General features: G+C 34.8%; 1 protein-coding gene across 1 annotated transcript; it reads left to right on the top strand.

Annotated features, from left to right (window-relative positions):
* Window positions 1-9706: 9706 nt before the first annotated feature.
* LOC132638174 (plasma membrane ATPase 1-like) lies at window positions 9707-15929 on the top strand. The gene is made up of 21 exons (XM_060355143.1): window positions 9707-9766; window positions 9985-10104; window positions 10197-10295; window positions 10393-10530; window positions 10624-10758; window positions 11095-11274; window positions 11364-11570; window positions 11681-11800; window positions 12246-12365; window positions 12460-12582; window positions 12845-12949; window positions 13037-13181; window positions 13271-13435; window positions 13568-13806; window positions 13912-13944; window positions 14045-14126; window positions 14257-14417; window positions 14533-14739; window positions 14841-15026; window positions 15108-15286; window positions 15450-15929. The coding sequence occupies exons 1-21, from the start codon at window positions 9707-9709 to the stop codon at window positions 15544-15546; spliced, it is 2901 nt and encodes a 966-aa protein (XP_060211126.1). The 3' UTR covers window positions 15547-15929.
* The last annotated feature ends 1627 nt before the right edge of the window (window positions 15930-17556 follow it).

Genomic DNA, 17556 nt, shown 5'->3' with positions numbered 1-17556 from the left:
TATAATATATATATATATATATATATATATATACACTATGTTCAAAACACGATTGATATAACATTGTAATTTGTGCTCCGTATCTAAAACTTTATTATATTAGTGTTTGCTACGAATACAAAGTCTGCACTTTTTATTTTTTTATTTTTTTACATTGTTTATTTTTTTAATATGGGATTCACTTTTATTTTTATTTTTTATATATTGCTTGATTTTGTCAATATGCGATATTATGTTCAAAACACGATTAATATAATATTGTAGTTTGTGCTCCGTATTTAAAACTTTATTATATTAGTGTTTGCTACGAATACGCACGTGGCAATGAATCCATCATTATTGACTTAATGAGATACTTTGGAAATTATATGAATATTGTTTGATTTTTAATACGGGGTGCACTTTTTTTTTGGACATTATTAATTTGCACTATTTTTATGCATATATATATATACAATTAACTTTAATATATTAGTGTTTGCTACGAATACAAAGTCTGCACTTTTTTTTTGACATTGTTTATTTTTTTAATATGGGATTCACTCTTTTTTTTATTTATTTATATATATATATATATATATATATATATATATATTGCTTGATTTTGTCAATATGGGATACTATGTTCAAAACACGATTAATATAATATTGTAATTTGAGCTCCGTATTTAAAATTTTATTATATTAGTGTTTGCTACGAATACGCACGTGGCAATGAATCCATCATTATTGACTTAATGAGATACTTTGAAAATTACATGAATATTATTTAATTTTTTAATACGGGGTATACTTTTTAATATGGGGTGCACTTTTTTTTTGTACATTATTAATTTACACTAAATAAAAGCTAGTTAAAAAGTAAAAATTGAAAAGAAATACATACGGTAAAGAAAGAGGGAATGAAAGAGGCCCTGATGGGTACATAAATTTACTACTGTTTTAAGAAAGGTGAGTTGGGACGGACAACGAGAAAGTGACCCAACTCACTCTTCTTAATAGTAGTAAGTAAGTATAAGTAAAGTAAAGTAAAAATAAAAATAAAAACTTATTACGTTAACCCAAGAAAGAAAGAACAGATGTCTTCATTCTGCGTGAAAATTAAGACACAGGACATGTCCATCAATTTCCTATCCACGTGCTTATGTTTACCATCTGCATGTTGTCGTCTGTTGACTATTTTTGTGCTTGGCTCATTACGTTGAATGAAGGACAACTAGGGTCAACATGCATGTATTATTTGATTGTTGTGGGGTCAAGATTTTTCCTTAATTTTTTATCTCTATTGTATTTGGGGCCTATATATTTTGTTGACTTTGAATATATGTCATGTCGTTTGACTTAGACAAATTATAAGCAGTTTTCTGCTTCTGGTTTTTGGCCGGATCCTGGGCAAAAAAATAATCGGGAAAGAACGACGCTGTCTCTTAAAAATAAAATAATTATATATTAATATCTTTTTTACTTTCATGTCCTTAAAATTATTTATCTGAAATGCCTAAAAAATATGATATCAACATAGTATATAAATATACTGAGATGATATCATATTCATTTATTCAAAAGACACGTTTTTCTCAGAAAAACCTTTATGAAACCATCATCTTATATACATATATTGTGATGGTATCATGGAGAACTGCTTTAGTACTTCAATGATCATCCTCCGTGATACTATCGGGGTACATAAATATACCGAGACGATATCATAGAGGACTGCTTCAGTCCTTCTCTTAGTCCTCCATGATATATAAATATACTGCGATGGTATCATGAAAGAAAGGTTTTAGACGGGAGGGGGTAGGGGGGGGGGGGAGGGGATACTCGAGTAAATATTTTCGGCCGGTTGGGTAAGAAGCGAAATTAGTTAGGAGGGGACATGGGTGAAAAAATATTTTATATTTTAAGGGTATTTTGTGTTGCTTTCCCGAAAACAAATAGAAAAAAAAATTAACTAAAGGCTTGAGGCTCTGTTTTTTCTTTTTCATTTTAGAGGTAAATTTATATTTACACTAACGCCCCGAACCATGGCCTGGGCGTAACACGGCACTCGGTGCCTTACTGCATGTGACCGAGCGAACCACATGGCTTGCTGAATCATCATGAGGCATAACATGAGCGGAATATAACGTGAATTCATGATGAGCTTTTATAAAACATAGTAAGTCATAATACTCAATAAAAATACTTGTTTAAACATGAGTGCGGAAATAACATGAATGAGCCAAAATGGCTATACGACTCCGAATGTCTGACATAACATAATTAACTTGTCTAGTCTATGAAACATCTATCATGAGTCTGACTGGAAAACGTACTTGCTGGGACAAGGCCCCCCAGCATACCTTTAAATGCATGACTAGTAAAATAAATATAACTGACTAAACCCCGAATGAGATGGGGCTCACCAATGAGCTGATACGAGCAAATCCTACTGAGCAGATGCAGCGTCCTGTAAATACGTACCTGCATCGTGAAATGCAGGCCCCCGGGCAATAAAAGGGGACGTTAGCACATTGAATGTACTGGTATGTAAAGCAACTGAAAGAAATAACATGGGATATGGAATAACATGATAAGAACTGAAACTGAAAACCTGGACATGAACATGAGCATGAGTACATATATATATATATATATATATATATATATATATATATATATATATATATATATATATATATATATATATATATATAACATAAGTAAAACATGATAAGTAGGGAGAGCATTTCATAAACTGACACATGATATCACCACGTGGATACATGGAGTCTAGTACCTCGCCGGACCAGCAGAGCCCCTATACCTTGCTAGGGTATAAGGTGGTAACGTGCCTGATGGATCCATTCAGTGTAAAATTAAGGTATCGTCCTAACTGGGCGGAGCGATCCTTGTCCTACGGTGGCTACGTAGTTTCAGGCTATCTGAGCCTTCTCGGTAATTCGTGCAACTCCCAAAAACATGAACATAATATAATTGGCTAAGAAGCCCATGATTTTCGTGAATTAACTTGTACTTGTCTTGTAATCATGATATTCTATTTCCCCCCACCCCACTCCATGTATGAATAAAGTGCGAAAGTGTAACAACCCGATATTTTTCGAGTGAATTTTAGAATTAAACCCTTTATTGTGGTTTGCTTAGTTTTAACCATTCACCTTCTGAGGTAGGTAAGTAAGACATAAATATTTATATTTATACAGTTTAGATATTTATAGGTACAATAAGGTATGAGATGTATTATTATATATATATATATATATATATTGATCAGTGGGTTGAAGGAGTTGTTAGTTAAGTGCAATTGTTTAATTAATAATAAATGACTTGAGTAGTGGGTCAAACCCATCACCCCTCTATTCACGTAATTTCCCTAGAAGTATGTGGTGAATGGAGGAACCTATTTATTTTACCTAGTCTACAGATTGGCTGGAAAAAAAAAATAAGAAGAAGAAGCAACTGCTATTTTATTTTACGTGAGGGGAAAGCCAGGAACATCAAAAGAGTAGATTCCTCAACAATTTCAGGTACTACGTTTAATTCTTTCCATAGCTTCACCTTTGTGATAACTAGTTTATAGTACTAATGGTGACAGTTGATAATTAAGTAATGAACTTAGGGTATATTTAAGTTGTTGCCAGAGAAAACCAAAACGTGGAAAACTTTTTCTTATTCTATGTTAATTTTCCCAATTGTCAAAATCTGCCAAATTAAGATGATTGAATAGCTGTTGTCAAATATATTTATTTATATATAGGAAGGCTATGTTTCATGAATGAACTAGGATGGGTAGTACAATTATTTCTTTAAAGAATAATGCCAAGAATTCTTCTTTGGGGGACAATATGATTATGGGAGACATGACTGTACTTAATAGGCTTTGGGAATAGGAATATATTTTTATATAGTGGGCAGTACCTTCCTAGATTATATTTCTATTTTGCACAGTAAATTCATTTGGCAGTAGGAACTATCGTTGAGTGGTATTATAGACTTGGACTTTATAATTTTGTGTGTTAATACATGAGGGGTAATTTAGCAGAATCTCTATCATATGTTGCTGAGTATCGTTTTTGAGGTTCTCTTTTTGTGTCAGTAAATAAGGGGTTAGTTGACTACTAGCAGAACAGTTAACGGTCTTTGGACTAATTTGGATCCATTATTTACGTTATTAAATAGATTGAGGCTATTGGAGATCGTTTGAAGAGATTTTGGCGTTTGAAGAAAGGCTTGCGTTTCGATTAAAAGGCAAGTGAGGCTTAAACTCTTAGTTTACTTGCTTTTCATAAAAAGCATATGGTTTGTGTTGTATGTATGCATTTAAACCATTTATTTCGTGTGAGTGGGCAAGCATGATCTAAATTGGATAATTTTCAAATTTCTAAAGTAATGACCGTATGAGTCCTTTAGCGTAATTTCGCTTAAATAGATACTATTTATATAAATGTAAAGTTTAGAAGTGGTATTGAATGGATGTATGTCCCACTTATCATATCTTCAGAGGGGCATACTTCTACAGGTCCCATTGATGTTCGGTGAGAGATAGATGCTAGAATTTTAAGTAACCCGGGTAAGATGGGGGTAAATAATGCCATCTCCGGAAGACGGGGTAAGACATAGACAAATACGTACTATGTCCCGTGAGCATACATTCAGATTCAGTATATTTCATGTATTGTTCGTCCGGGTAAGATGGGGGTAAATAATGCCCTCTCCGGAAAACGGGGTAAGACATAGATAAATACGTACTATGTCCCGTGAGCATAGATTCAGATTTAGAGTATTTCATGTTCTGCTTGGTTGTGCTTCATGATTTTAGCTTAGCTTCAGTGTTTGTATATATTTAATATACTTGTACTGTGTAATTGCTTTTATGCATTATCAGGAATTTCAAAGACTTGCCCCAAGGGTAAGCTGAGAGTGTCGATGATCTTGCTGGGTCTTTTAGACTCACACTTGTTGATGTTGTATGTGTGCAGGTGTGGTTAACGGTGACCAGGTAGCCGATACTTGATTCATTCCAGCTTTGTTCAGTCTAGTTCAGTGGAGGTGAGCCACCATTAGATCATGGCAGCCTCTTCTTCTTTAGTTGACTTAGTAGTATTCCGAGCTACGTCTCGTACTTTTATATTCAGACTAGTAGTTCCATGACTTAGACATTTTTATGGGGTTTATGGGCAAGACTCAGTATTTGTATTTCGCTTCCGCATTTTTCTTTAAATTATGAGACTTTGCGTATTATTCATTTTATTCGTTAATTTTCGCATAATTAGCTTAGAGGGTTCGCCTCATGGGTAGAAGCTCGTCAGGTGCCCAGTCACGGCCTGAGTGTCAGATTTGGGTCGTGACAGAAAGGGGGAGTAGTAATAATACATATAGAATCAATGGATTCATGATAAAGTAAACACGAAATAACTTGTAAACATGGTTTCATGAAATAACTTGTAAACATGGTTTCATGAAATAACGTGTAAGCATGGTTTCATGAAATAACTTGTAAATATGATTTCATGAAATAACTTGTATTTAGTATGTATGTATCTTGTATCATAGCATGAAAGTAATTATATAATACAGTTGCATGAAAACTTGTAGACATGTAGGATATTCATAAAACAATCATTCTTAGTCAAAAACATGCATGCAAGAACCCATGGAATACAAGATATGGGTTTTCATAAATTACGGACGGATTCTCAATAATCATAAAGAAATATTAAGAACTCAATGATGGAATTATAACAATTCATACATAATATAATCATGGACATGGACCTAGGGTTATCATGAGCATGGTATTGAAACCCTAGTTTTAGTAGAGAATCATAATTTTATGAATTATGAGGCGTGGGGAAGAACAATGATGTTCCCACACGTAGATAGTAACTCTACATACCTTAGTCGCTTCAAAACTTGAATTAAAGACTTGAGCTTTGAAGAAGATTTCCAAAATCTTGAATTCTTGAACCTTGAGATGGGTTTTCTAGAAAACCCTAGTTTTAGAATGATAATTTCTTGTTTAGATTACAAGGATAGGTATTAGAATTGAGTTGGAATAATTAGAGTAGGCTTACCTTGGTGTTCTTGATGATGGAAGAGAGTATGAAGTCGTTCTAGGGATTGAAGGAATGAAAAATAATGATTTGAACTGATATGGACGAACATATACTGTTCTGGAAAAATAAAATTTTCGGCCTAGTTAAATACTAGCCGTATTTTGAAATACGGACAACACTGCCTCTCTTCAGTAAAATGGTCATAACTCTTTGCACAGATGTCCGTTTGACCCCCATAATATACCGTTGGAAAGGTATTTCAAAGCTATACAACTTTCATGAAGGAAGTTTTTCCAAATTCCAAATAAGTTTTGAAATACGGGCCGTATTTTGAAATACGATCCGTATTTAACCATTTGACATCAAATTGCCAAATTCCAGAATGCTCAGAAATCCTTGGTTTCAGTTTACGATTTGAAATACGGGTCGTATTGTGAAATACGGTCCGTATTTAACCATATGACATTCAACTACCAGTTTACGATTTGATTTACGGGTCGTATACTGAAATACGATCACTGTTCATGGGCGTAAACCACCATCTTACAACTGAAGAGGAAATTTCAAATTCCCAAATTCTTTATCTGATTTTCTAAGTCTAGGATCATAGTCAAAGCTTAGGTTAAAGGTCCGGGGTGTTACAGAAATTTTGATGCCCTTTCAACATTTTTTTCCTTTAATTAGGATTAAACCACATGTTAGATACAGTACTACCATGCCTCTTAATATATCCATTAACTTTCTCCTTTAATTGGTTAGTCTTTATTTGTTTATTAGGTTAATATATTTATTAGAATGGTCAAAGTAAGGCTGACAAAACCATATTGGATAATCAGATGTTTAACAAAGTATTAATGTCCCATAATGCTTCTTGTTTCCTTTAAAATAAGTAATTAGAAGTAGGTCTGCAATTTCTTCCTAACACATATTGTGTGTTGTATGGTACTACTCAACAAGGATCGTTAAAAATAAATTTAACTGATAAAACAGAAGCTCTCAAACAAATTTTTATCTCGATCGTTTTGCCAATCATATTTTAAAAGAATCCCTTGGATCCCTCTAAGAATTTCTTGTTACGATTTATTTGAATTTTTCTCCTTAATTTTGTTTCCTAGAAATTCTCCCCTTATTTAAATGATTTTTGAGGCTTGTGTTATATTTGTTGTCTGTTTCGTTCGTATTAAATTACTACATGTATTGTAGGTATAATAAATTAAACTATTGTATATTACAAGAACGTCGTACAACTGTGTACAGTTCACTACGTTTTGTACTATCATTTAGTTGCATTCTCTGAAGATAGTGATCTTACTAGATGTATTATTGATTGCAAGTACAATGTTCTATGTCACTTATAGGCACCAATGAAAAATCTTTGTCGAAAAAGATGAATAATTTAAAATTAAATTAAAAGGACCCCAAGAATGTTAGAATATGTCCGCCTAGCATATTATGTTTCAGTGATTCATGAATATGTATTGGACACAAAAGATTGTAAATATCAAATACGAGTATGTGAAATTTTTTACTAAGTTTTAATTTGTAATTTTGAAGAATCCATACAAAATATTCAAACTCTCACTATTAAAGTTTCTCATATCAGTTGACTGAATTCTCGCAGTACTTGAGGGAATGAGTTGCTAATTTTTTTTAAAATAATTTTTGCTAATTTTAGTCTCATGAGCTAATTAACCATTTGGATTGAGTTAAGCCTAATGTCATCGTTTTCCTTACATGTATCCGAGTTAAGACCATTTGTACTCTTTATGTAATGTTGGATCACTATGTATTGTCGTCCACACTTAAAATAACTAGTCCTTGACTTGCATTCTATGTTAGACTAGTTTTTCAAGTTTTAAAAAATTTCTACTCACATAACTTTAAATTCTTTAAGTAAAATGCATGTCCAAACACAATCTCAACTTTCAGAAATCATTTTCATCTCATATTTCAAAACTCTTTTTTAAAATAAAAAAATTTCAATCAAATCTATGTCCAAATTTTAGCGTAATGTATTTCATTATATAGTATTAAGCAATCCTCACCTCGTAAATTATTTTGAAATTTGGTAAAACCTAAGGTCGAGTTTATGTACCTGTGAAGAGGATATAGCACATCGGTGACGGACGAGAATTCTGGGTTTCTCATAAAGCTTGGGCAATGCTCCTCCCTTTGAGCTAGCTTTTCGGGTGTGAGTTAGGTCCAATGCCTAATTTGACAACATGCTATGAACTCATTTACCCATATATATTTTCCTTTTTGGCCTTTCCGTTAATGGGAATAGCGACAACTCTAAAAAACTGAAAGAAGACAAGTAGACAACCATGGGTACTGCCATTGATGCCTTGTTGACGGAGCTTCAGAAGCTTTTACGGTTAACTCATTATGTATTGTCATTGAGAACATCTCAATGAAGATACAAACAATGCAAATGTATGCTCCTATTTATTCCATGCACATTCATACTTTCATTCCTCCTCCTACACTTTCTCCACACTATCTCAATTCACAAGGGTGAGCCTTTTTTTTTTTTTTTTACCTGTGCAATTCATGCAATCGAAATTCCCTGTTTCATTGGGGAAAAAAGAAAAAGGAATTCCCTGTTCCAATATTATTAGGTAACATTTTTGTTTTTGTTGTTCGAGAAGGACTTTAAGTTATATACATTGACAGGATAAGATTTTTTGGCATAGTTTGTTGGAAAAAAATAATTCAAAGTTGTAGAAATCAAAATTGGTTAGGATTTGATATTTTAATTCATGTCTGGTTAGGATATATAGTCAACGTTATATAGGAATAAGTTTTTCTGTTTTGGGTTAAAGTAAGTTTCATACAATTATAAATAGGGGTGCTGCTAGCTATTTTCATTAGGTGGAGATAGTAGAGATCATTCAAACCATCATTGAGTTTATGAATAAAATATAATTGTGATAAGGTACCATTTTTATCAGGTTACAAGGTAATTTTCATCGTATAAATTTAGTTGTAACTTTTCCAAGTTAGGCGGTTGATGCACATAAGTTAAACTCTTTCAAGAAGAGTTCGGCACCACATGATACTATATTTAGTTCTTTATGTCCTTTTTTCCGTTGTGAGTTCCTTTGTAAAAATTAAAGATGGAGTCTTGTTACAATTTGTTATGAATGCATTTTCATCCAAAAGTGCTAGAATTTGATGCATTTAGAATTTTGAGCTATGTGTGTTACTTTAAAGTATTCCCTCAAGATTAAAATGATGGTTTTGCCAAAAAATATGATTTGTAAATAGACATTTAGCTAAACTCAGGTAAAATAAACTCTTAAAAGATTGGGTGAAGAATGAAGGATTCCTTCTCCTTTCCCATGCTAATCTTCTCTTGAGTTCTCCTAATCGAATAATCTTGATGCTATTTCCGCTGTATTAAACAGTTTTTACATCATCAGGTCATTAAAAAGTACTTATAGCAAGCATAGATTGGTAATATGCACAACATGGTAAATGATCTGTAACATGTAAAATTATACTGATAGTGTGAGCCGTTGATGTCTTGTTTATTGTTCATATTCATCAACCTCTTGCAAGTTTTCTGCGAAAGTGATTCAATGGAACATTTTTCAAATGTAGATCTTTTACCAATTGTTGGCTGGAGGCCAAGCAAGTGAGCAACCATGGGCATAGAAAACACAACCACTACTCTGGATGCCATCAACAATGAGACTGTTGATCTGGTAAAATTTAGTTTTAAGTATTACAAAGAAATGACTTGTACTAAATCTTGTGATATGTGGAGTGTGACACAAGTAGATCTTCAAAAGAAAAAACGAGGCAGACTGCTATATTATGTCTAACTCCCAATAAAAGTATTAGCCTTAATGAACATTCTGTTTCTTATCATATGAAATAGGAATGAGAATCTTCTAACCTTATTTTATTATTCACCTCACAGGAAAATATTCCTATCAAGGAAGTTTTCGAGAATCTGAAATGTACAGAAGAGGGACTCAACTCTTCAGAGGTTGAGAAACGTCTAAATGTGTTTGGTCATAACAAACTCGAAGAGAAAAAGGTCTCTCATTCTCCGCCTTCAAGAAAATCTTCCTTGCATAGTATATAATTATCATCGTCTAATTTGTATATCGTTTCCACCCCATTTGACAGGAGAGAAAAATATTGAAGTTCTTGGGATTTATGTGGAATCCTCTTTCATGGGTAATGGAAGCAGCAGCACTCATGGCTCTTTCTCTTCCACATGGAAAGGTAGATTACTTCGTGTTAGCTGCAAATTTGCGTTAACGTCTTCAAGAGTATACAAGAATTTGGAAACTGATGTTTGTTGTGTTAATTTTTGTTACAGCACAAGAGAGTTGATTACCAAGACTTTGTTGGAATTATTGCACTACTTATCATAAACTCAACAATTAGTTTTGTAGAAGAGAATAACGCTGGAAATGCAGCTGCAGCTCTTATGGCTCGGTTAGCTCCAAAAGCCAAGGTCGGATAACTAGCTAAAAATATCATGACCTCTTCTTGTAATTTTGAGGTTGCTATATATTAATAATCCATGAATGTTAATTATATGTATCAGGTTTTGCGGAATGGGAAATGGAGTGAAGAGGATGCAGCCGTGTTGGTTCCGGGAGACATCATTAGCATAAAGCTCGGGGATATAATTCCAGCTGATGCACGTTTACTTAACGGTGATCCATTGAAAATTGATCAGGTATTAGTTGAATCATTGGTCTATATCACAAGCAACATGGCCTGAACATATAATTAGAGTAGAACCCTAAATTTTGTATATGCTTAACGAACAGTCTGAATGTCCTAAGTCGGTTTGCTATCTATATTCATGAACTGAAAATGAGAAGCGCACGATTGGAAAAACTGTGAAAAAGAAATTTAGATAATTGACATTCTATAACAAAATATTGCATAATATAAAGGGAATAGTTATTCTTAGCTTTGGTGTTATAGGAAGCAAAACAATGGCTATTCAAGGGATTTGATGCAAGAGGAAATTCAAAATTCTGGTCTTTAATTAAGCGTATTTCTGCAGTCTGCTCTTACAGGAGAGTCACTTCCAGTAACCAAAAATCCTGGTGATGGTGTATACTCGGGGTCAACATGTAAACAAGGTGAAATAGAAGCTGTTGTTATTGCTACCGGAGTTCACACTTTCTTTGGAAAGGCTGCTCATCTCGTGGAAAATACTACACATGTTGGACATTTTCAGAAGGTGAAAAGCACATAAATTATTACTCCTATCCTTCTATGCTACTACTAGGACCTGAAGGGTCATAACGTCCGGGATTTCAATTTGTTCAGGTATTAGCTTCAATTGGTAACTTTTGCATCTGCTCAATTGCAATTGGTATGATCATTGAGCTCATTGTAATATTTGGAGGGCAACATCGACATCCTCGTGAAGCCGTTGACAGCCTTCTTGTTCTGCTCATTGGCGGAATTCCCATTGCAATGCCAACAGTTCTCTCTGTAACTATGGCAATTGGCTCTCATCGACTATCTCAGCAGGTGTGTTTTATCCACGATTCATATATCAATTCAGTAGATATGTAGAAAGATAAAACTCTTTCTAGCGTATCTGAAAATTTTAATAACTGGCAAGTAACTGATAATTGCAGGGAGCTATCACAAAAAGAATGACAGCTATAGAGGAGATGGCTGGGATGGATGTCTTGTGCAGTGATAAAACTGGCACTCTAACTTTAAACAAATTATCAGTAGACAAAAATCTCATTGAGGTGGTCCTTAATTCCTCTTTTAAGAGCTTTTTATCAGATGTGATATATCACCAAACTAAACTGATACTATGATGGTCCTTATCGGATCAGAGCATAAATATTGACTCATAACGGATAATCATTAGATCAGTATTTATTTGGCATTCTTTTTTATTGTATTGCATTGAGCAATCTAAATATCAAAAGTAGTCGCTTAGAACGAAGCATAGCAATATAAATTACAACCTTCACCTCATGGCATAAGACAGTTCTTACATTTTTACGGTCAAGCACTTCATGATTCAGAACTAATTATGCAGACTAATGATAGATGAAACTTTAAGGGTCGCGACTAAATTGTTCACCTGTTGCATTTGTCCTGAGCAACCAGCAGCTTTCGTCAAACTATACTGATCGGTGCATTTAGTAAACCAAAAAGTTGTTGATTCCAATCAAACTTTTATAGGTTTTTGCCAAAGATGTTGAAAAGGACATGGTGGTTTTAATGGCTGCAAGAGCTTCAAGGTTGGAGAACCAAGATGCGATTGATACTGCAATAGTATCTATGCTTGCTGACCCTAAGGAGGTACATGCTGCTACTAAACTTATATAAAGCTCTTCTATCATTTTGTTGCTATGAAAAGGACTAATATTGTTCTATTTAATTGATTTCATGCTAGGCACGAGCTGGTATCACAGAGGTTCATTTCCTTCCATTCAATCCAACTGATAAGAGGACAGCTCTTACCTACCTAGACAGCGCTGGTAAAATGCACAGAGTGAGCAAAGGTGCCCCAGAGCAGGTAGGCACTGTATGCTTCTAATAGACAAGACTCTGAAAAGTGAGAACATTTGCCATAGGAGAAATTTTAAAGTATGAGCTTTTCCAGAGACATTTCTAAGCTCATGGATCAAATAAAGAACTTGATTACATACTTGCATGACTGATCAACACTGGTCATCAGTTTTCGGTCAATTTAAAGAAACTTGACTGTAAAGGTTGCTGATTTGGTTCATATTCCAACACTTATTAAACTCTTCTGATATGCTCTCTGTAACTTTTAGATTTTGAACCTGGCATGGAACAAATCAGACATTCAAAATAGAGTGCACTCAGTGATAGATAAGTTTGCTGAGCGTGGGCTTCGATCCCTTGCAGTCGCTCGCCAGGTAATTAATTAGGCCCTTGACTTGTTCTATTTCAGTGAAGATTTTTCTCTAAAAATGATGACTGTTATGAGTTTGTTTTTCGTATAGGAAGTACCAGAAGGTACAAAGGACAGTCCTGGTGGCCTTTGGGAATTTGTTGGTCTTCTCCCTCTCTTTGATCCACCACGTCATGACAGTGCTGAAACAATCAGAAGAGCTCTCGAACTTGGAGTTAGTGTCAAGATGATTACAGGTTTGCTCAACATATAGTGCATTTACCTTGTTACCTTTTCTCGCTATTAATAATTTGACCAAATCCTATAATTGTGGTATCTTTACCAGGTGACCAGTTAGCTATAGGTAAAGAAACTGGGAGACGTCTTGGAATGGGTACAAACATGTATCCTTCATCGTTTTTGCTTGCAGAACAAAAGGATGCCTCAGCTGCAACCCTTCCAATTGAAGAACTCATTGAAAGTGCTGATGGATTTGCCGGTGTCTTTCCTGGTAAGAAAATTAGAGTGCTTTTTTCATTTTTGGCCCGTCTACCCAAATTAATTACGGACTAGCCAAAATATACAAAACCTATACATTGATTATGTATATTGTATCATAATCTGTATATACTATTCCTTGCAGAGCACAAGTACGAAATCGTGAGAATCTTACAAAGCAGGAAGCACATTTGTGGTATGACTGGTGATGGAGTCAATGATGCACCAGCACTGAAGAAAGCGGACATAGGAATTGCTGTTGCAGATGCAACAGATGCAGCTCGGGGTGCTTCAGATATAGTTCTGACGGAGCCTGGACTAAGTGTTATTATCCATGCTGTTTTGACAAGCCGTGCCATTTTCCAGAGAATGAAAAACTACACAGTAAGTAAAACTCTTTTACTAGTTACTTCATCCCCAAAGAAGATTAAACTAGTTATTCAAGCATATTTAAACATGGCACTAATGCTTAAGCTTTCTTGTGTCCAGATATATGCAGTGTCCATCACAATCCGTATTGTGGTAAGTTACCCTTAGTCATCAACTATATGTTCAATATACAGGAGAATATTTTCCTCCCTCTCTATTGCAAAAGTAACTCATGTTTTTGATGACCAAACAGTTGGGATTCATGTTGCTGACTGCATTTTGGAAATTCAATTTTCCCCCTTTTATGGTCCTTGTCATTGCTATTCTTAATGATGGTGAGGGCTCACTAGTCTCTTCAATTCCATGGTTGCATTGTCTTGTACATTTCATTACTTTGCAAGATTGACGATATTATATCTTTCTCTATTTTCGTTTATTTATTGAATCATTGTAAGTTGTTCGCAGGCACAATCATGACAATATCCAAGGACAGGGTCAAGCCATCCCCACTTCCTGACAGTTGGAAGCTCAGCGAAATCTTTGCAACAGGAATTGTGATAGGCAGTTACCTCGCCTTGATGACCGCTTTATTCTTCTATTTAACTTTTGAGACCAGCTTCTTTGCGGTACTTGCCCCAACTGTTGAACAATGAATTGAGATGAGTGATTTGTTATCTACATAGTCCACTCAATAATGTATTTGGACATGAATATTCCCTAATCGTGTTCTTTTTCCCGCAGAATGCATTTCACGTGGAAGATTTCAACAAACATATTCCAGCAAACAAGGTCATCACTGATTCTCTAAATGCAAAACTAGCTTCAGCTGTATATCTCCAAGTTAGCACCATCAGCCAAGCATTGATCTTTGTTACACGATCAAGAGGGTGGTCATTCATGGAAAGGCCTGGACTTCTCCTTGTTGTTGCCTTTATTGTTGCTCAGATGGTAAGTATTTTCCTTCTTTCTTTTCTTTTCCTCCTTCCTCTTTAGGGTACTTGCATATCTATAGGGGTCTCGTTTTCTCTCCTTGTTTCTCTTGCATCCAGGTTGCAACTTTTTTGTCGGCTATGGCTACATCAGTTAAATTTGCGGGGATTGAGAAGATTGGATGGAGATGGACTGGTGTGATTTGGTTGTTCAATATTATTACCTACTTTCTGCTTGATCCCATCAAATTTTCTGTTCGATATGCACTAAGTGGGAGAGCCTGGGGCTTACTACTGAACCAAAAAGTAAGCAAACTGCATATTCTTCTTCACAAGGCTATATATTTCTTTGGTTCTAGCCATTTAATAACAGTTTTGCATTTACAGACGGCTTTCACCAACAGAAAGGACTTCGGTAAGGAAGCCCGCGAAGCAGCATGGGCTGCTGAACAGAGGACAATTCATGGCCTTCAGTCCACGGAAACAAGAACACTTCCTGAGAACTACACTTTCAGGGAGATCAGCGTTATGGCTGAGGAAGCAAAAAGGCGTGCCGATATTGCAAGGTGAGCATCTTTTCAACCCTTTTCTAAGGATACTGATAAAGGGTGTGTTTGCATTAGAAAAGGGTTTAAAATAGTGTTTTAATCTCAAACAAGAAGCTTTACTTGCCTACATTTCATCCTTCATTGATAGTATCTGGTTTAATTGTTTTCTTCTACTTGACAGATTGAGGGAACTTCACACACTGAAAGGGAGGGTAGAATCATTTGCCAAGCTTAGAGGATTAGATATTGATCATGTCAATCCACATTACACAGTCTAATGAGAGGAGAGTCCTCTGTGAAGCTGCAGATGCCATTCCCCTTTTTCTCATTTATGGAGTGCTTCGCTTTTATTTAGTTTGCATTTTTGGTTTCGAGTTTGTCAATAAAACCGTGCTTTTCCAACATTGTGTCTGCTGCAGCAAAGTGCAAGTTTGAGTTATTCCCTTAAATCTTCCCTTAATTTATTCCCTTAATTCTTCCCTTAGTTCTTTTGAGAGTTCACAACAGCTTTGACAACAAGAAAGAAGGATAAGAAGCACCAAAAAGAGATTCAGTTAGGGAACCTCTCTACTATGCTATGCTGTAGACCTAACCAAATGTTAAAGGAATTTCGTGTGCATGAATATTGGTTCTTGGATTGATGTAATGAAGATTCATGGAAAATTTAATTGAATTATACCAGATTTTGGAGTAAAGCTAGATACTTGTTTATTCATAAATGTGCTTTTTGTTCTTTACCTCCTCTTTATACAATCTTAGTTCGGTTTATGTGTTGAACTTAAAGTTATAAGCTACATGATTAACATAATACAAGTTAATAGTTGCAAGAACCCTTGACATTGCTATTGGGAATCTGCATATACTCAGGGGTCTGATACAGGAAGGGGTATTACTATGACAAAGCATTCCATAAATTTTCAAGTAGTTGGATCAATTGATAAGTTGTTACTGTAAGTACATTCCATATAAATTTATCTATCATGATTCTCTACTACGATTAAAGAGAAGAACTTAAGTCTCTTTGGTCAGTTGATTGGCTTATTAAGTTGAAATATTTAGAATGATACCTTTCTAAATACATTTTGTGGAGAACATTTTTCTTCGTACCAAACACGCCCATAATATCGTTCCTATCCATGGTAGAGATATTGTCATATCGATCGGTAGGAAAATGAGATAGGGACGACTTGGACAAAAATGGTTACTACTTGTTACTATCTGCAAGATGTTGACATTGAGAACATCCAACTTATTTTCTCTTCAAAAAAATAGTTTGGCAAATAAGGGGAAACACGTGATTTGGGTAAGAGAACTACTTTAATTTTCACATGCTGGGAAAGCATCTGCTTATTTATTTGTCCTCTTAATTAATTGGCTTTGTTACGTGTCCTTGAATTGGACTTCTTGTAAGAAAGGAAAAATCGCTTTAGAGCCAAAAAAAAAAAAAAACTCTCAAACATAAGCCAAAAAGAAAGAATTGTTTTGCATGGTTAACAAAGAAAGATGAATACAACTGGACTTGCATTTGAATTTGTAAGGTCTTATACGAATATTTCTTGTTTTATAATCGGACCATCTTTCGTAAACTATGTTTTATAAGTTTAAATCATTTTGGTATTGATGTGAGGTCTTATACGAATATTTCTTGTCCATAGGAGTAATATTTAAGAATTAAAAAAAAAAGACAATTCGACTGATTATTTTGGAAAAACGATACTCCCCAAACTAAGAAATGATAAAAGTTGAGAAACAGGGTTTTGACAAATTTCTTAAACACCTTGTTGACATTATTGAACTCAATAATGTCGATCAACTGATCTGTGAAGAAGTAGAAATGGACAGGTCAACTGATCAACAAAGTGAAGAAGAAGAAATGGACAGGTCAATTTCGATATTTCCTAAATCTGTGAAACACACATATGTTGGACTATGTTAGGAAACATTTGGACCAGATGAAGAAATACTTGGGCCAAGTCATCACTCAAGCCCAAGTCCCACAAACACAGATTATGTTGCTGCTGGCCCAATTATCAAGCACAGCCCAAAACAAACACAACTCAGCACACAGCTGTCCAACCATAATTAGCAACATGACAATTAATACTTTTGTACAGAGTTTGTTATTTTTCTAGCCAATAAGATTAGAGCAAGTGTTTTAGGAGATTCATTACTTTGTAACCCTTCTTTCCTGGAGGATAACCTAAGAAAACACATGGTACTGCCCTTGGTGCAAATTTGGTCCTGTTATGTGCCAAAGTGGAAGCAAAGCATAGGCAACCAAAACACTT

This window comes from Lycium barbarum, chromosome 4, assembly GCF_019175385.1.
Source record: "Lycium barbarum isolate Lr01 chromosome 4, ASM1917538v2, whole genome shotgun sequence".
In the NCBI taxonomy this organism is placed as follows: Eukaryota; Viridiplantae; Streptophyta; class Magnoliopsida; order Solanales; family Solanaceae; genus Lycium; species Lycium barbarum.
Note: the sequence above shows the minus strand (reverse complement) of the source record. Positions and strands in the feature narration are given on the sequence as shown.

Coding starts and splice junctions, on each gene's coding strand:
- LOC132638174 (XM_060355143.1), top strand. CDS start 9,707: ATGGGCATAGAAAACACAACCACTACTCTGGATGCCATCAACAATGAG. Junction 10,105..10,196: donor ACAAACTCGAAGAGAAAAAG/GTCTCTCATTCT, acceptor CCCATTTGACAG/GAGAGAAAAATATTGAAGTT. Junction 12,366..12,459: donor TGCTTGCTGACCCTAAGGAG/GTACATGCTGCT, acceptor ATTTCATGCTAG/GCACGAGCTGGTATCACAGA.